Raw genomic sequence first — 17,550 nt, forward strand, 5'->3', positions numbered from 1 at the left:
TTTCGATACAAAATCGCAGCACTCTTTCCAGTATCGTGATTTTCGCCACATCTAACGTAAACTATTAAATGGAATACCTTTCCTGATTAAAGATCTTTTTAACAAACATGTAACATTAAAAATGTGTCATATGAAATCCCGAAGTTGTTCTTGGTCCCTGCGGATATACTTAAGGCTAGAGATATCTCATACCGAAGTTGGAGACGTTTTGGTTGTACAGAAATGTTCTTCGACTTTAAACGGTTACTTAATTCTGTAACGAATTTGATCGAAATTGCGAAATACAAATTTTATAATAAAAAGTTCAACTCAGATCGGTCGTCAAAGTTTTTTTGATAGAAGTAAGGAATGTTGGTTTGAAAAAAAATATTCAATCTTGTGATGATAATATTGATTTGGAAGATTAGAATGGAAATTCTCTACTTCACAAACCAAATTCAGTGAAATGTCTTCTAGACGTGCAGAGAATGCTACTGCTAAGGACTATTCGGTAAAATAATGATGCATCGGACTTGACAATATTCATTATACTTTTTTAAAATCATCCTACCTTTCCTACTTCCCCACATAACACACATATGCAACACCATTATAATGACATCTTCATATCCCATCCTATGGAAGATATCGAAAACCATCCCCATCCTTAAACAAAAAAAGAAGAAGGAATATAGACCGATATATTTTTTCTATCTTAAGTTTTTAAGTCTGATAATTTACCAGATAAAAAATTATATTAAAGACCATCAATTATTGAATCCTTTGCAATCTGGATTTCTGTCTGGACATAGTTGTGTTTCAGCTTTAGTCAACGTATCTAATGATATAAGACATGCCTTAGGCAATACATTTACAACTGTGATAACCTTACTTGACTTCTCAAAAACATTTGACTGTGTAAACCATAATCTTCTTTGTGTTAAATTGACGACCCTATTTAACTTCTCTGACACAACTAAAAACTTATTTACTCATGTTTGACCAATCGTATGCAAGTCGTTTCTTGGTATGGTAGAAAGTCCTCGTTCAACCCTATTAATAATGGTGTTCCTCAAGGATCAATCCTTAGATCTTAACTGTTTTCATTGTTCTTTAATGATCTGTTGTTTGTTTTGTCTTACTGTCAGTTTTATATCGCTGCAGATGATGTCTAATTATATACTAGTTTTCCTGAGATGATGCTTAAGGATGCAATACCTAAAATGAACATTGATTTATAGTCTATATATGGTTGCATTAAATGCAAAAGCTCGGTTGGTTTTTAACCTACACGTGGGTTCGATCATGTCTCTTTTCAAGCTCGTCAGCTTTTCAATTGCGATCTGGTAGCTTTCTTTAATTGTCGTTGTTGTATTTTACTCTTTAAATTGGTTGTTAAAAAGACTCCAAGTTCTTTATGTAACATACTTAATTTTTGTGTCTCTAGCCGTTTCATTTTATTGCGCTCGTCCACCTTTACGTATTTGACATCGCGCAGGCAATTTTTCGTTCTTGCTGTTAGACTGTGGAATAACCTTCCCAGTCATATGAGGTCTAAAATCGAAAACAGAAAGCAATTTGTTTTAAATATTTCTGGAACCTGAACTGAACATACTTTTAAATTAATCATTTTCAATTTTATTTTCCCTGATTCAGATAACTTTTAATTAACTACATGTCTTTTGTTTTGTGTCGCATTTTGAAATTTGTAGTTCTTAATTTTAGTCCATTTTTAATGTATAATTGTTAATTTTGTTCTCACACGTTGGTAATATATCGTTTGTTAATTGTATCTTAAATCAATGTTTTATATCCTGTACTTTTTATAAGTTTAACTTGATGTACAGCTGACATACAAGTAAATAAATATCAAAAATAAAATACTTATTTTTTGTGTATTCAAGAATTTGATATTTAGCCTCAAGAAATTTTTATACTCTTTTAAAAGTAAAAATAAAATTTGATTTTTTTAAACATTTTTAGCCAACTTACCAATTCGAATAAGTGCCACTTAAATTCCTTAAAGTTTTCGATATGAATTACATTAATTCCATAAATTCATTACCAAATTTAAATTCTAGGGTTTAATAAGAGAATTTCATTAAATTTCGAGAATTACATAGAATTTTTATGATTGAAAATGAAATGAAAAACTGGAAAGAGTGAAAATGGTATAGAATGGAATAGAAAATACAACAAACTGGTTGATATTAGTTTCGGGACGAAATTATTTAGAAATAATAAACATAAAACCTTAAAACCTTATTGTAATTAAAATTTGTTAAAGTTTGAATAAAAGTTCCCACTTTTCCTATAAAAAAAAACACCCAAAAATACTATAAACTATGTGCAATTTTTTGAGGCAAGTTACGAGCGTGGGTATTGTAAGCCTTTCCTTGATTTAAGCCTAGATATTATCTTACGTTTGAAAATCAAGCAATTTTTAAAAATGCATTAAAAAAGTGAATGTTAAATAGTCAAAAATAAACATACAACTCAAAAGACAACTTGACTACTAATATTTGCATGTTTTTCAGGCAAGATTAAATTGTGTGCCCAAAATGAATTCAATTCCAATTCCACAGACTTTAAATTAATAAAAGAAAGCAAGTATAACAACTCGTTAAATTTCTATTTATTTTGGGATAAGTACATCAACTACATTTTTGTAGGCATATTTTGTCTATATATCTGATCACTTGAAAAAACAACTCTTCCTAAACGATAAACAATATAATGTTACTGAAATGGAAACCCTTTATATTTTAAATTTAAATGTTCCTACCTATTCAAATCGAAAATAAGCATTCCACCTTTTTGAGTACAATCATTCAAATAAAATAAAATTTAATCAAATAAAATACTCTTCTTTTCCCTTCTCTTCGATAATGAATACAAAAATCCTTTTGACTAACACCGACAAAATACAAACCTACTTAATTCATTTCAATTCATTTCTGTTCAATGTCCATCTCGCACAATGTTCAATCATACTCACACCCTTCCTTCTGTGAAATACAGGATGACAGGACTCTCATATCGTATCGTATCGTAATCAACTTTGAAATTCGAATAGTTAAATGATTTGAACATCGGAAAAACAAACTCTTTGATGTTTTCGAAAAAAAAAATCAATGAATCCTTAAATTCAATTCATTTAAAAGACGACGACAAATATAAATACACTCCTCGTCATCGTCATAACATTAAAACCAGGACATCACAAAATATGTATGTTTAAAAAACAAACAAAAATAATTAACATAGAGAAGAAAAGAAATATATAAACCACCCTCGCACACATTTAAAACTTCGTTCGGTAGAGCGAATAGCAACCCCCTTCGTCGTCCTCAACATACTTAACTTAAGCAAGGATTCATATTTTGAAAAAACAAACGAGCGTATTATAAGTGTTCCTCGCTATACCTTTACGGATAAAATGTTTACGTTAGTCCTATATGAAGAGAGTGACGCAAGGACGATTCAAAGTGAAAATAAAAATCCATTATACACTCGTATTTCAAAAGGCATTTGTGCATTAATAAATTAGCCATCCTGATGGCTTGCAATGTGCGTCAGTTCCGCTCTTATATGTGTATACAATCAACTATATTCCAAAAAGGATATTATGGTCGAGAAGGGATGCAAAAAAAAAAAAGGAAACGTATACGCGGATTTTTGAGCGATTAACCCTCGTGGCTTAATTGCGGCGCGCACACGAGAGTCTTGCATGAATGAATGAAGAAATCTTTTCATAAGGATTATGAAGATGATTATTATTATTATTGTTGCTATGTTATTTAATTATTTATTCATTCAGCGTAACAACTCAAACGGACAGAAATACATACTCACTATATATCGTCAGGACGAGGGTGATTGTGAGGTGTGAGGGTGTGGAAGTTGAGGGGGAGGGGTGAAAGAAGATAGATTGGAATCCACAAGGGAATTATTTGGCATTTTATTTCAAGAGAAATCCTTTTCTAAGTCCTTGTATTCTATTGTCAGAGAAGGAACATCTGTAAAAAGATTTAAAACAACCCTCGTGATGCTTCTTTGCCTCTAACAACTGTAAGCTCTCTATTGTTGTTATTCCTTATCAAAAATATTATTTACAGCGAATTGGATATAATCCTTTTAATTAAGTCTGTGTTTAGGAGGCAGAGGCGTATACAGAATGATCGTGGATGAGAGAGCTTAGTTTAGGTTGAAGTTTTTGATGCTAAACGACAGAACTATTAAAATGAACAATATTTTTGACTATATCAGACGAAGTCCTGTCAAAATGTGTTGTGTATCGATAAAAATTTGAAATTTATTCAAAAATTTCAAATAAGAGGTTTTTATTTTGATATCTAAAAGCTTATTTTCAAGATAAATCAATGAATGGTTATTTCTTGGAGGAAGTTACACTACCGTATCTTTTCCATTAAATTTTCCTTTCCATCTTTGAGGCTGTATGTCCTGGAAAACTTCACGAATTATATGAATAAAGCAAATCGATTGTGGAGTGTTGCCATGGACCTTATCTTTCACAATATTCTATATTATCAAAATATTTCGGTGGTGTCGTTGGTCATTTGTAATCCCTTCTTCGATATAAAAGGGTTTTTCAATTGGCGCTGGTAGATTTTGGCGCCCCGTGGCGGTCATTTTGTTTTGGTGACATCTGTCAAAACTTTTGTTTTTTATTCAGTTGAACGTTCAAAAAACGCAAGATCGGCCGAGAACTTAATCGCGGTCCGTGAAAGTGTACATCAGAACCCGAGGCAGTCTATTACTCGCCATGCACAAGAACTCGGAATTTGGCAGACTTTAACTTGGCGAATTTTGCGTCGGGACTTGGGCCTTCACCCGTACAAGATCCAACTGACCTAGGAGTTCAAAGTTCATGACCTTAGACAACACCGTTTTTTCGATGACTGGGCTTCGAATCGTTTGGAAGATGACTCCAATTTTGGTCGAAAATCATCTTTAGTGAAGAGGCGCATTTTTGGATGAATTTGGTCGATTTAGTTTATCATATTTTGTCGATGAAGTTCCACATCCGAAGAAGAGGGATGTGAATCTGAAAACGAATAATAAAAGCTAAGAGCAATATCGTCAGCAAAATAATATATTTGATCAGAATTTGCAGACAGGAGATCATTAATAAAAATGAGAAAAAATGTTGGAGATAGAACAGAGCCCTGTGGCACACCAGCATTTATTCTGTGGTTTCCAGACTTGATTTTATCCAATACAACTTGTATTGAATTATTCAAAAAGTAATTACTAATCCAACGAAGGAGGGATTCATGATAACCGAAAGCACGCATTTTGGATAAGAGAGCCTGATGGCAAACCCTATCAAATGCTTTTGAAATTCCAAGTGCAATAATCTTACTTTCTCCAAAACGATGTAAAGATTTGTTCCACTGTTCGGTGAGTTGAACTATTTGCTCACCAAAATCTGCAAATCAAGATTTAGACTTCTCCCTTACTCTCCTTAAATATCAAACATTTTAAGGCACTATATTCTTTATGAAAACTTAGATTTTGTTCTTCGATTATTCAATCAAAACCGTCTAGATAACACAAATTTTTCATTTCACTATTAGAAACACAAAAAGAATGCAATAAAAAGAAAGTCCTTTTTTTGAATAACCAAACAAAAATAAAAAACTCATAAATCATAAAATGATTAAAGTGTCCTCATCCTGCTTGATGCTCCATTTTGTTTTTATATTTACACAACTATTTCCAATTATTAGATTTACCCAAACAGAAAGCAAACACTTATCTCCTTATTTCCTCTTGAGCAAGAAAAGAATTCAACTTAATCAAAGTCTTCTCTCCTATCTGCAATTTGGAATGAGAATTCAGGGACTCCATGGAGACGATAGATAGTAGTTAAATGTACGAAGGCTTGTGAAAGCATTGCAGAGAAGATAGCATAGACCATAGAGCAGCAGCATCAAGACCGGAACAAGCAAACACAAGGAGCAGAACACAGAAAAAAAAGAAATGTCTGCAGACAGCTAGAAAAATAACATTTTCATCCCTATGTGTTATTTTTTGTGGTTTTTCGTCCTTAGTTATTTTTTTGTGCTGTGTTGCTTTAGTCCTATGTGTTGGCAAAATTGAATAAAATCGCCATACCCATCATCCGCAATGTAAAAGTATAGGTACAGCTCAAATCCTTCGAGGTGGAGAAAAAATAGAAAATGAGTCGCCTTCAAGTGGATGCGATGTAAGGATATAGTTTTTTTTGTTCTTCTTAAAATGCTGCAAGCAATAACCACTTGAGAATAATGCATCATTCAAGGATCTATCCTTATACTCCATCCCCTAAAACACATTTACCATATATAAGAGGGTAGAAGCAATTGTAATGGGGTGTTCTACACATTCATACATACTCGTTTGTATTTGAATGATTTTTGTTTGTTGTAAATAGTTAGGTGCAATATATTTTTTTTTTGACTGTGATGGCGACATCCTGTCATTTTTCAAATGTCAAACAGGAATAACAATTTAACACGCGTCATTCAACATCATCGAGATGACGTGCCTCTTTAGTACCTCACCCGCACCCGCAGAGGCAGCTCAGAGCTCAGCCAGCATTGAGCCGGAAGGAGAAAATTAATGAATAATAATTCTACGTTAATTCCAAGGAGCAAAATGCCCCACAATGGCTTTATAGTGATTTGTTTTGTGTGGGTTCTTTTTTCTTTTTAATTTTTTGGGCATTGTTTATTGTAGCTTGTTTAGTCATGCGATTTAATTGTCCTTGCGACACGATCGACCGACGCGGACGGACGCAAGGTCTACACGATTAATGAGACTTTTAAATGAACATTTAAAGCTCACGCAAACGATGTCCTGTTCTCCTTTGTATACATGATAGAAGTAGGTAAAGGAAGGAACCTATACTCTGTGTTCATGCTGTGTGATTTATTTTCTTCTCGTTATGGTGGTGCCGAACGGAGCACGGCGGCATGCTGACGGTGGAGTTATCTTTTGCATTTCCACTCCACCAGGTTCGGATATAGATTTATTTTCCACAAGACTGGATTGCGAATCCTTACATCCTTGACTTTGAGAGTCATACCTGTGTTTTCTGCTATCAATGGAACTTTTAACGTTTTATCGAAGGTACTGCATTAAAGGTTTTTTAAGCTACGTTTTCTTGTTGACACTTAAAATTATTATAGCCTATTTCATAGTAAACCTGGTATTCTGTTTTACAACATTCCCCGTTCAAAAGCAAAAGTGTTTCCCAATAAAAGGATTCATTTTAAATATTCCGCTACAAAAACGCTCTCCAAAACCGATTCGTTTACATAGTTGCATTTGTAATGTTGATGAACAGATTTGAATTGCAGCGACAATTTTGTGAATCATTTCACATTTAAAGCGTGATTTTTTAAAAGCTGTAGGAACTTTTTTAAAAAAAAAAAAAAAAAAAACAAACAATTCAGAAAAATGCAAGAAATCTTTATTTGAATCGGTAGTACGGTCCACATAGTTTAATGTTTGAATATTATTTCATGCAAATGTTGACCTTGATTGCGCATCAAATGGTCAATCCGCTTAGTCCAATTTTGGCATACTCTTTCCAACATTTCGGCCGGTATCTCACGAATAGATGCTTCAATATTGTCTTCCAAAGCGAGCTTGTCTCTATAGACATGAGCTTTAACATAGTCCCACAACAAATGGTCTAAAGACGGTAAATCGTACGATCTAGGCGGCCAATTTCCCGAACGTGAAATAAAATGTTCACCGAACTCGCCTCTCAATAAGTCCATTGTTGCTCGTGCTGTGTTCCATGTGGCGTCGGCCGTCTTGTTGAAACCACATGTCATGAAAATCAAGCTCTTAAATTTTGGGCAAAAAAAAGTGGGATATCATCTCACGGTAGTGCTAACGATTCTGCTTATTTACCCATTGAGCCAAAAATGAGCTTCGTCGCTAAACACAATTTTTCGGTAAATAAGTGGATCTTGGGCTAACTTTCTAAGAGCCCCTTCCCCAAACATTTTACGTTGCAGTAAGTGGTTCGGCTTAAAGTCTTCCACCAGCTGTATTTTGAAATGCATCACACCTAAATCCTTCCGTAAAATTGTCCACGTTGTTGAGGCGCAATTGATGCGAACAGCGACGAATCGATAATTTATTGATTATCATCATTAATACTGGCCGATACAGCTGCGATATTTTCTTCAGTTCGCACTCTACGTTGGTGTTGGTGGTTTAATGTCCAACAATGTAAATTTGGGGCGAAATTTAGTCACAATAGCCCGAAAAGCGGCTTCAGTGGATCGATTAAATTGACAATAACATGGAAGAAGCGCGCGATGAACTTTCTTAACAGAGCACGCATTTTGATAATAAAATTCAATAATTTGCAAGCGTTGTTCGTTTGAAAGGCGATTCATGGTTAAAGTTTAGACCAAACTGAGTGAAACACAACACAAAACGTGAGTCAGCTGTTTAAACCGGTGTTGCCAAAATGAAAATAGCTAATAAATCACAATTTACAAAGATCTATTCCTAAGTCTAAACGCGCACACATAGATTAAACTTCTAATCAACTGTCTTAGAAAGCCTTAGGTACAAAAAGATTACAACTGCGGGTTAGTGTCTTTATAGAGAGTGTTTTTGGCCTATTCGCACGGTTTCCAGTAATAAAAACTATGTCTGTACTTAATTTTAAATGATACACGCAATGAAATTATTGAAAGTCACTATAAAAGTGGTGCTAAGTTTGTTGTCATAGTTTTTTTAATGTAAGAAAAGTTTAAGGCTTCCGAAATCTTATGTGTGACTCAATACCGTAAGACTTCTTTTAGGTTTCCCATTGTCGATTTCTATATCAAAATGAAACCTGATATTTGAAAACCCTGTATTACACATAAATAATGTTTTTTTTATTAGAGTTTGAACCTTAAGTTGAAAACTCTATTTTAACTATTTGCCATTTTCAGCTATCAAGTGATTTCTATTTTGGTTTTTAACATAAATAAACTGACAACTTAACAACGCTTCAAAGTTGAGCAAAATTACATTTCGAAAAACAATCTTATTTATTTGCATAAGCGAATTTTGTTGAAATGGGACAAAACTTCCGTACACATTACATCAGCAAAACTGAATGTTTATTGTGTTCTTTTTGTTGGTTTAGTAATTAGTTCTTACATCTTCAAAAACGATTCTGGTCAGAATGTTAAGGCTTGGAGCCTTAATTACTGACTTTTTCGTTCATCAATTGAATAACCATGATTTGTGCGTCTAATTTATTGAAGTAAACGTTTGGTAACAGCATAATTTCACTTTAAGGAACCGTGAATTGGCCTCCAAGATCCTGTGATTCAACCGCAATGATTGACCTCTTGGAATACAACATTCGCCTTTTTATTGCCGAAAAACGGCCAAAAGTTTTGGAAAAAGTCGTCATATTAAAGATAATCCTTCGAATAAAGTAAATTTTACGTGAATTAAGAAAAATTACACTGGTCGGCAAAGTTTTCTTTCTGGCAATAAAATCAAAAATGTTCAATAGGTTTTCATGGGCTTCTTAATTAAAATTCAACTTCAAAATTAATTTATCATGTCAGATGTGGTATAGCTTTTTAAAATACGAAAAAGCCTTATATATAGATTGTACCTGTTTTACAAAAATCTGAAAGAAACTCTAAACTATTTATGCTAAAACGGTTTTCAAAAGAAAAAGCCGAAACGGTTTAAAAGAAATTACAATTTTAATTGTAAATTAATATTTTAAAAATAAATAAACAAATTATTTCAAAATCTAGTTTTGTTAACAAGAATTTTGATCGAAACCCAATTTTTACCAATTTTAGTAGTATTTCTTAAAAGTCTTTATTTCTGATATAAACAAATACAAATTGCATGAATGAAATTAATTTGAAGTCAATATCTTCTATTGTTCACGAGATATTGAGAACCGTACATCAATTTTTACGAAATGTTTGTACTATTTTTTTATGAAAAATAACCAATTTACTGAATGTCGACAACAATATTTTCTGTGAGAAAAATAAGTTTGCAGCCAATATTTTTAATTTTTGAAAAGATTTTTGAGTCCAAAGTAAATGTTTAACAAGTTTTGTAATATTTTTTTCGAAAACTGTCAATTCGATGTTTCTCAAAAGTTAACCGAATGTTGAAAACAATTTTTCTCATAAGAAAAAATTAATAATCTCAAATTTTTGAAAAGATGTTTTAGTCGAAAATCAATTTTTAGCATTTTTTTTATTTTTTTAGGTTTTTATTTTTTGTAAAAAAAACTATCAAATCGATTTGTCTTAAAATTTTACTGACTGTTGACAACAATATTTTTTAAAAGATAAAATTAGTTTAAAGCTAATAAATATCTCAAAGTTTAAAAAAGATACTTTTACCAACTTATGTCAATTCGATTTTTCTAAAAAATTTGTTCGAATGTTAGAAAGAATATTTCTTATAAGTTAATATTAGTTGGAAGCCATATTCTTGTATTTTTGAAAAAAAAAAATTGAGTCGAATATCAAATTTTACAAACTTGTGTTAATATTTTTTTGGGTTTTTAGTTTTTTTTTGTAAAAAAAACTGTTGAAAACGTCATGCTTCGTTGCACAAAATTGTTTTGAAGATAAAATCATTTTTTAGTCGTAAAATTTTCGAGGTGACAAATATTTTTTTCAGTTTTTCTATAAAAAAGACCGTTAATTTTATTTTATTTTTTCAAAAATATTACGTTAAATACATATTATATAGAATATAATTCAAGTCTCTAAGTCTCTCTACAACCAAATTTTACTTTTTTTTAAATTAGCTAAAAAACCACCCACGCAATTTGTTTGAGAGCCCTTTCTGCTTCTTTCTGCATTATTATCTGTATAACAACATTTATTTAAAGTCGATATCTCTTCTGGTTCTTGAACAATGGACAATGAAAAAAACATCGCAAATGTACGTACGTACAAACGCACGCACAGACATCTCTCTAAAAACCTTTTAATTCAACTATAGGGAGCTTGAAACGTCGAAAAATGTCCGATTACAATAACTTCCTATTGGAATTTAAAAACAATGTTGAAAATGTGTGTTTTTAAAGCTTGAACAAATACTTAAAACTAAAGATTTGAAATTAACACTTAAAATGACCTTCAAAACGCATTTTTCAAAGCTATGAAAGTATCAAATTCAATTTTTTCTCAAAACTTTATACCGAGTCAAATAAAAAAAGATTTGTTGTTTTAAAAATCATCATAGAATTTATTTGCTAAGAATTATTTTGAGTATAAACTTATCCTTAAAAACCCCGTTTTTAATTGATTTTAGTATTTTTAAAGGAGTATATTTCAAAAACATAATATGATAGAAAAATTTGGATTGGTGAATCCATTTAAGGACATCTTAATCATCATAAAAAGTATTGTTTCGTTTTTGAGATAGAAGAAAAACGTAATTTTGGCGACCAGTGTTTCTTTGTTTAAGTCTATTTTAAAGTTTTAGACCCCTAAAGAACACGCTTTTAAATACCTTTTAAATAAATGTTAACTATTGTTTTATTGATTTTATTTCGTAATAACATTTTCTAATTTACAATTTCACCCGCACTTCGATATTCTGATAGTTTTTCTAAAACCTTTTCGTTGAATTTCTAACCTAACACAAAGTTATTATTCGTAATGGAGTCAAGAATCTTTGGCAATTTCACTAAAGTGTAATAATAATTTGCCCTAAATCGAGATTATGTCAACCATAATATTATTCTCACCTTTTATATTGGTTGTTGTTGTTGTTGTAGCTCCAATCTCTATTGTATTTTCTTTCATCATATAATATGTTACCATTCAGCTTTATAGTACCTAAACTCTCCTATATCGAAACCTATGTATATCCAAATCCGTAGCATCTTTGGTTCTTCTAGAACATCGCATCCATTCATTCCGTCAAACAATAGCTCTTGGAATCTTCTTATTTCGTCCCCTTCTTTCGTCGCAAAAGGTATTCTTCTACTTCTTACCTTAGTTCGGAAAAACAAAACAAAATAAAGGCAAGAAAAAAAAGACATTTTATTCGTCTGATGACATGTGATTTATAGGTGATGTGCTGTTCACCAAATTGTATCATTTATTACTTCAAACGGTAGAAATGAAGCAGACCAAAAACGGTTCATGGTGTCATTGAGCGTCTACGAAACATATTATAGGGGCGCATCCGCCCTTAATTCTCCTACTTCTCTCTAGTCGTTCTACAGAAACAACAGAAAAAGGGAAATAAAAGGAGGATAAGGGCGGATTCGATTACAAAACCACTTTAGTGGTACGAACATTCCCATTTGGCTTGAGTGAAAAATACGTGCACATTAGGAACAGCCAAGAAGCGCAGAGTATCAGAGAAGCAGCGAAGCACAGCCAGAATCCTGCCCTCCTATATTATAGCCTTTTACGTCTCAAAAAAAAAACATTGAATTAGTATCACTTGCACTAGCTGTGAGCTGCTTCTCGAACATCACTGGCTGTGGTGGTATAGAAGCCCTCTGAGTCTCGGGAAGAATATAGACAGAGGAATTGATGTCGCCTAGCCCTGTGTTTGTGTCTTTATGTCTATAATGATTCTTGGGATCAATGTTGAATGATAGAGCATGCATCCAAAGCCTATTAAGATGCCATTAGATGCACGCAATTCACATTCTTTTGTTGTCTTTTAATTAGAGTTCATTACTTTATTGGATAATTTTGTATTTTATTTATTTTATTTTGGTCTTTCTTCTTTTTCTTTGCAGAGTCAATGCGGGTCACCGACATTCGAGAGGGATCTCAGGGAGCAACTAGAAAAGTGAGTATACTTTTATTGATGTTTGTTTTTACAAACAGACCCTTTTTTAATATCCTAAAAAAACAGAGAAATAGAAGTTTCTAAGTTGAAGTCAAATAAACACATAATTTTAAAATTTTTGACGAAAAATACAAAAATAAACGCGCCTAAAAACTTACTGTAGTCAATATGTGGGATATTCGCTAAAAGATAAGACAAATATCAAAAGAGGATAAATGTCTTAATTAGTAGAACAAATTTTAAAAAAATTAAAGTTTTCAGAAATTTGAACATCTTATTAGTGGATTATTTTAACTTAACCTAGGGGGCTAGGGGGGCTGCTGCCCCGGGATCTGCAGGAACGAGGGCCCCATCCTATTAAGAAATTTAAACTGTAAAAGTACCTTATTTATTCTTGATTAAGAGAGATGAGCGTTAAGGTACATTTCGATACTAGTGCTTTCAAATTTAGAATTGTTAATTTCCACGAGTCCGTTTTGAGTCTAACAAGCTAAAAATGGCGAAATAATCATTGCCGCAGAAGTATTGAATCATATTTTTCGACACGACGTTTTCCGAAACCCTCCTGTTTGCAAAATTCAATCTTACGCAAATTACGCGTATCTAAAAATTAATGTTCGACTTAAAGGTGTTGGAATTGAAATATTTTACTACTAGTTTTTTTTTAAAGAGGCACTATAAAACATCGACACTTAAGAAGAAAAAAAACAAACGAAATTTACTAAAACAGAGAATGTTATTGACGCCGTGAAAATGTATACCTGTAGCTAATTGTGAAGCAGAAAGATATTTCTCAGTAATTTAAAGAATACAAAATATGTACCGATCTTCAATGTTGGATGAAAGATTATCATTTTTAACTCTTTTAGCAATCGAATCCGAATTATTAAGATCGATTGAGTTTAATGATTTGATTCAAGATTTTTCAAAAATTAAATTGAAAAAAAAATTATATTTTATAATTGTTATTTATATGTATAATTAATTTTTAGAGTTTTGAATAATCGAAAAGAAATAATCTTACAGTTTTTTTTTATTTTATTTCATTTTTCACTATATTTTTCAAAACCGTTCAAAAAATCCCCTGATGAATAATTAGGCCCGGGTATCAAAAATTCTTAATCTTATCGGGGCTTGGAGCACTTAGGGGATAGCTTCTTGGATTTTCGATGCGTCAACTCCTCGGCGCATCGTCTCTGAGAGCGTGGACTCCTAGCGCCCGAGTTATAAGGTTGGCTCGCTTGGGGTTTAGGACGCTTTGGGTTATTGGAATGTCTCGCTTGAAGTTTAGGACGCTCTGGGTTATGAGGGGTTGGCTGGCTTGGGTTTTATTTTATTTTAGAGGGCCTCAAATTTGAAATATCCCCGGGCCCCCGTTTTACTTAATACGCGCCTGGATTCAGATGTGAATTAAATAAATAGTGTTTAAATAATAATAATTGTATTGACATTTAAATCAAATCTTTGAGCTTAGGTCAAAAGTTGAATTCCATTGAGGCCTTGTTACACACCTTTCAAGCAGTACGATCCATATTTTATATGGGTTCACCATCTAATCTTCTTTATTTGTAAATATCTCTCATGATGACAGTGGAAAAAGCTCTGAAACTTTTGTACTCACATTATTTTTTTTTTGGTGAACCCCTTTAAATTTATCCGTAAATATTTTAACTTTTTCAACTTCAAGCGATTTTTGAAATAGTGTTGGGATATTCGAAAAAAAAACATATTGCATCCCAAATATATTCTCAACATTCCATCAAATAAGCTTCTTCAGTTCCCACATTTTACCCCAACAAATATTTTTGAAAATCCCACATTTGTGTTTTTAAAGCTTAAAAAGAAATAATAATAATATTTTAAAAAGTCACCTTCAAACTTCAATAAATAATTTTGGGTTTTCACAGCTTTCCGTAATTATTTACATCTTGTTTACAGTTGTGAGATTTACGTCGGAAAATGTATTCAAATACCATTTTTATCAGAAGTAAATAAGGCAAATTAAAAAAAAAAAAACCTATCCACTTTTGTACGAATATCTCACCATTGAAGTTGAAAATCCCTTTCTTATTTATTTAAAAAAAAATGGTACTTTCAAGATTTGAGAAATCCTATTTTTGAGGGATATTCGATATATATAACTTAACGATATATTAAACTTCAAATATTTGTCACAAGTTTTATTTATATGTCAATTAAATCATAAAACTACAACTTCTGAAAAATTAAGAATAGAACCCGTCTTCAAACTAATTTTTCCTTAAAACTGGTTTTAAAGAAACACTTCGTTGCCAGTAGTATTGAATTTTCATTTAAATTTATAAGAATTTTGTATTGAATTTAATTAATTTGGACAATCTAGTAACTTTTTCAAACGGTAAAGTTTCTGTTTCTTATGTGAATATCCCACAAATAAGTTGTTGCAATAACCTAAAATAACCTTAGCAACCGATAAAAGCTGTCTTAAGGCCAAGCAATTTCTGAAACCAGTTTAAATATTCGTGCTTATTTCAAATTGGCGAATATACCATTTTTTTTTGTAGTACCCGTGGCATGATGGTTAGTGCGTTGGACTGTCATGCAAGGGGCCTTGGGTTCAATCCCTGCCTATGCCAACTTAATTAAAATTTCGCGGGTACTGCCTCTTGCGAGGAATTGACAAATCCTTTAAGAGTAATTCTTGTCATGAAAAAGTGCTTTCTCAAACTAGCCGTTCGGATTCGGCCTAAAAATTGTAGGTCCCTTCCATTCCTGACAACAGTACTCGCACACAGGAATGGTTGAAAGCTGTAAGTCACTAGGCCCTGGTTCACAACGGACTGTTGCGCCACTCCATTTGATTTGATTTGAATATCCCATTTCTCTCACATATGTAATCACTATAAAAAAGCTCTGAGATCTTTGCACATACTACGTGTGTTTTGATATTCTACACATTTTTTACTTTTTTTGTGGGATAAATAAATAAATTATGTGGCGGAACAGACCATGAAGAACCAAGGCCTAGTGACAACTCTCAACCATTTCTGCGTGCGAGTAATATTGTCAGAGATGTGGGATATTCGAAGGACATATTGCAAAACATATTGCAAAGAAGTACACAAATGAGTTTATTCTGCAACCTTAAGAAAAACATAATCAAAATTTAACCTTAAGAGTCAGCCATTTCCCAATTGAACTTATTTACTCCCTAATATCACACATTGGACTTGGAAACAAGCTATAGAATCTTAGTTTCTAAAACATGAAACTGAAAAAGCGTAAATATTCCCCTTGAAGTCAAATCAAAAATAAGCTTCATCAATTCTATCCAAGGTAACCTCCTTCTCAAAGTTCTACCCAGCTTTAGGTTTACTTGCATAAATAAGAATAATTTACCTTTGTTCCCCCGTAACGAACATTGAACTTTTGGTTAATTAAACTAACTTGTGTGTGTTACCCTTCTCAGCCTCCAAACCTACACCCGTTTCGTTTAAATCCCTAATAAAGTGGTGACCTATGAGAGTTCAAACTATTATATGAAATGAACTCGAAAATTAGCTGCGAAAACTCATCCAGCCGTGAATTTTTTTAATGTTGTGCCTGACCTTTCCAACTTTCAATTACCCTTTTTTGGAATGAATTTCCTCCTCTTGTTCGCATCAATATACATAGTGGAAAATCCCATTCCGGGAAAAATTCATTCGCTATAGGTATTCCAAAAAGTAATTGTAATGCACTACAATTCAGTCGAATATAATTGAGACCGGGCTGTGTTTTATATTCGTACTTATGGCCAAACTGCAGCATCATCACCACCACAAAACAGCTGGGGCAATATTGCTGATGTTGGGACAAGGCAAATGCATGGCCCAAGCCAAACCATAATACCATCATCCGACCAAGTTGTAATCCAGATCGTAAATGGATTCCACACTATATGAACGTATAGTTTTGCATAGACATATCAACTTTCTGATACTCTGCTGCTGCTTCCATTGCTCCTACTGCTGCTGGTGTTGGTTCTGCACCACCATTTCGACCACATCACTTCACTAGCAAACTATTTTAGCCACCATCGAATCGGCATCAGCAGCACCCGCACTGTGCAGTGGCAGTTGTAAAAGTTATTGCACAAAAGTAAATCGAAGGGGTATATCGTCGACAAGAATTGGCTCTACTCTACCGAGAATATATTCCAGTGCCCAAGTCGTATGAGCTTGCTGTGATACACTCTAAAGCTCCAATAATTTTTCAACTGCAATCTTAAATTCAAGTCTATTTTAATGAAAACCAAACTTAACCCTAAGTATTTCACAAGGCTAGTGCGAAAAAAAGTCTAGGAAAAAAAAGGCTGATAAAAATTACCACGAGCAAAGAGAACTTTTCTAGTCACGACCAAGGAAGAGGAAGAAGAACATAAGTTCCTCGGCCAAAATCGACATCACAACACCAAAAAACTCCCTCACTTCTTATATTTTGGAACGTTTGTGTGTTTTTGCTTACCATCCAATGCAATGCTGCTTCAACCTGAAGCTGGAAATTTTTAAGTGGCTCATTGAATATACTTCGCAAGGAACAACTCCTCTACAACATGGTGGCGGCTCTGGACTGTTTAAGGCACCATTTTCCTGTTTTCTTTTTGGGTCGGTTGGGGCATATGGTTTTTGGTTAAAGCTGCTGCCTCGAAGAAGACGACCACGACTCTGACTCTCACTGTGACTATAGGACGAACTCTCTGTGAATAAGTTTGAAATT

At 33.0% G+C, this 17,550-nt stretch overlaps 1 protein-coding gene across 2 annotated transcripts in view; it reads left to right on the forward strand.

Annotated features, from left to right (window-relative positions):
• The window catches only part of LOC129950951 (uncharacterized), a 314,404-nt gene that overhangs the window by 255,971 nt on the left and 40,883 nt on the right, over window positions 1–17,550 (forward strand). For both annotated transcript variants that reach the window (XM_056062918.1, XM_056062919.1), the window contains one exon: window positions 12,761–12,813. In XM_056062918.1, the coding sequence (XP_055918893.1) occupies window positions 12,761–12,813 (53 nt within the window). The remainder of the gene's footprint in view (window positions 1–12,760; window positions 12,814–17,550) is intronic.

Source organism: Eupeodes corollae, chromosome 3 (genome assembly GCF_945859685.1).
Source record: "Eupeodes corollae chromosome 3, idEupCoro1.1, whole genome shotgun sequence".
NCBI classification, from domain to species: Eukaryota; Metazoa; Arthropoda; class Insecta; order Diptera; family Syrphidae; genus Eupeodes; species Eupeodes corollae.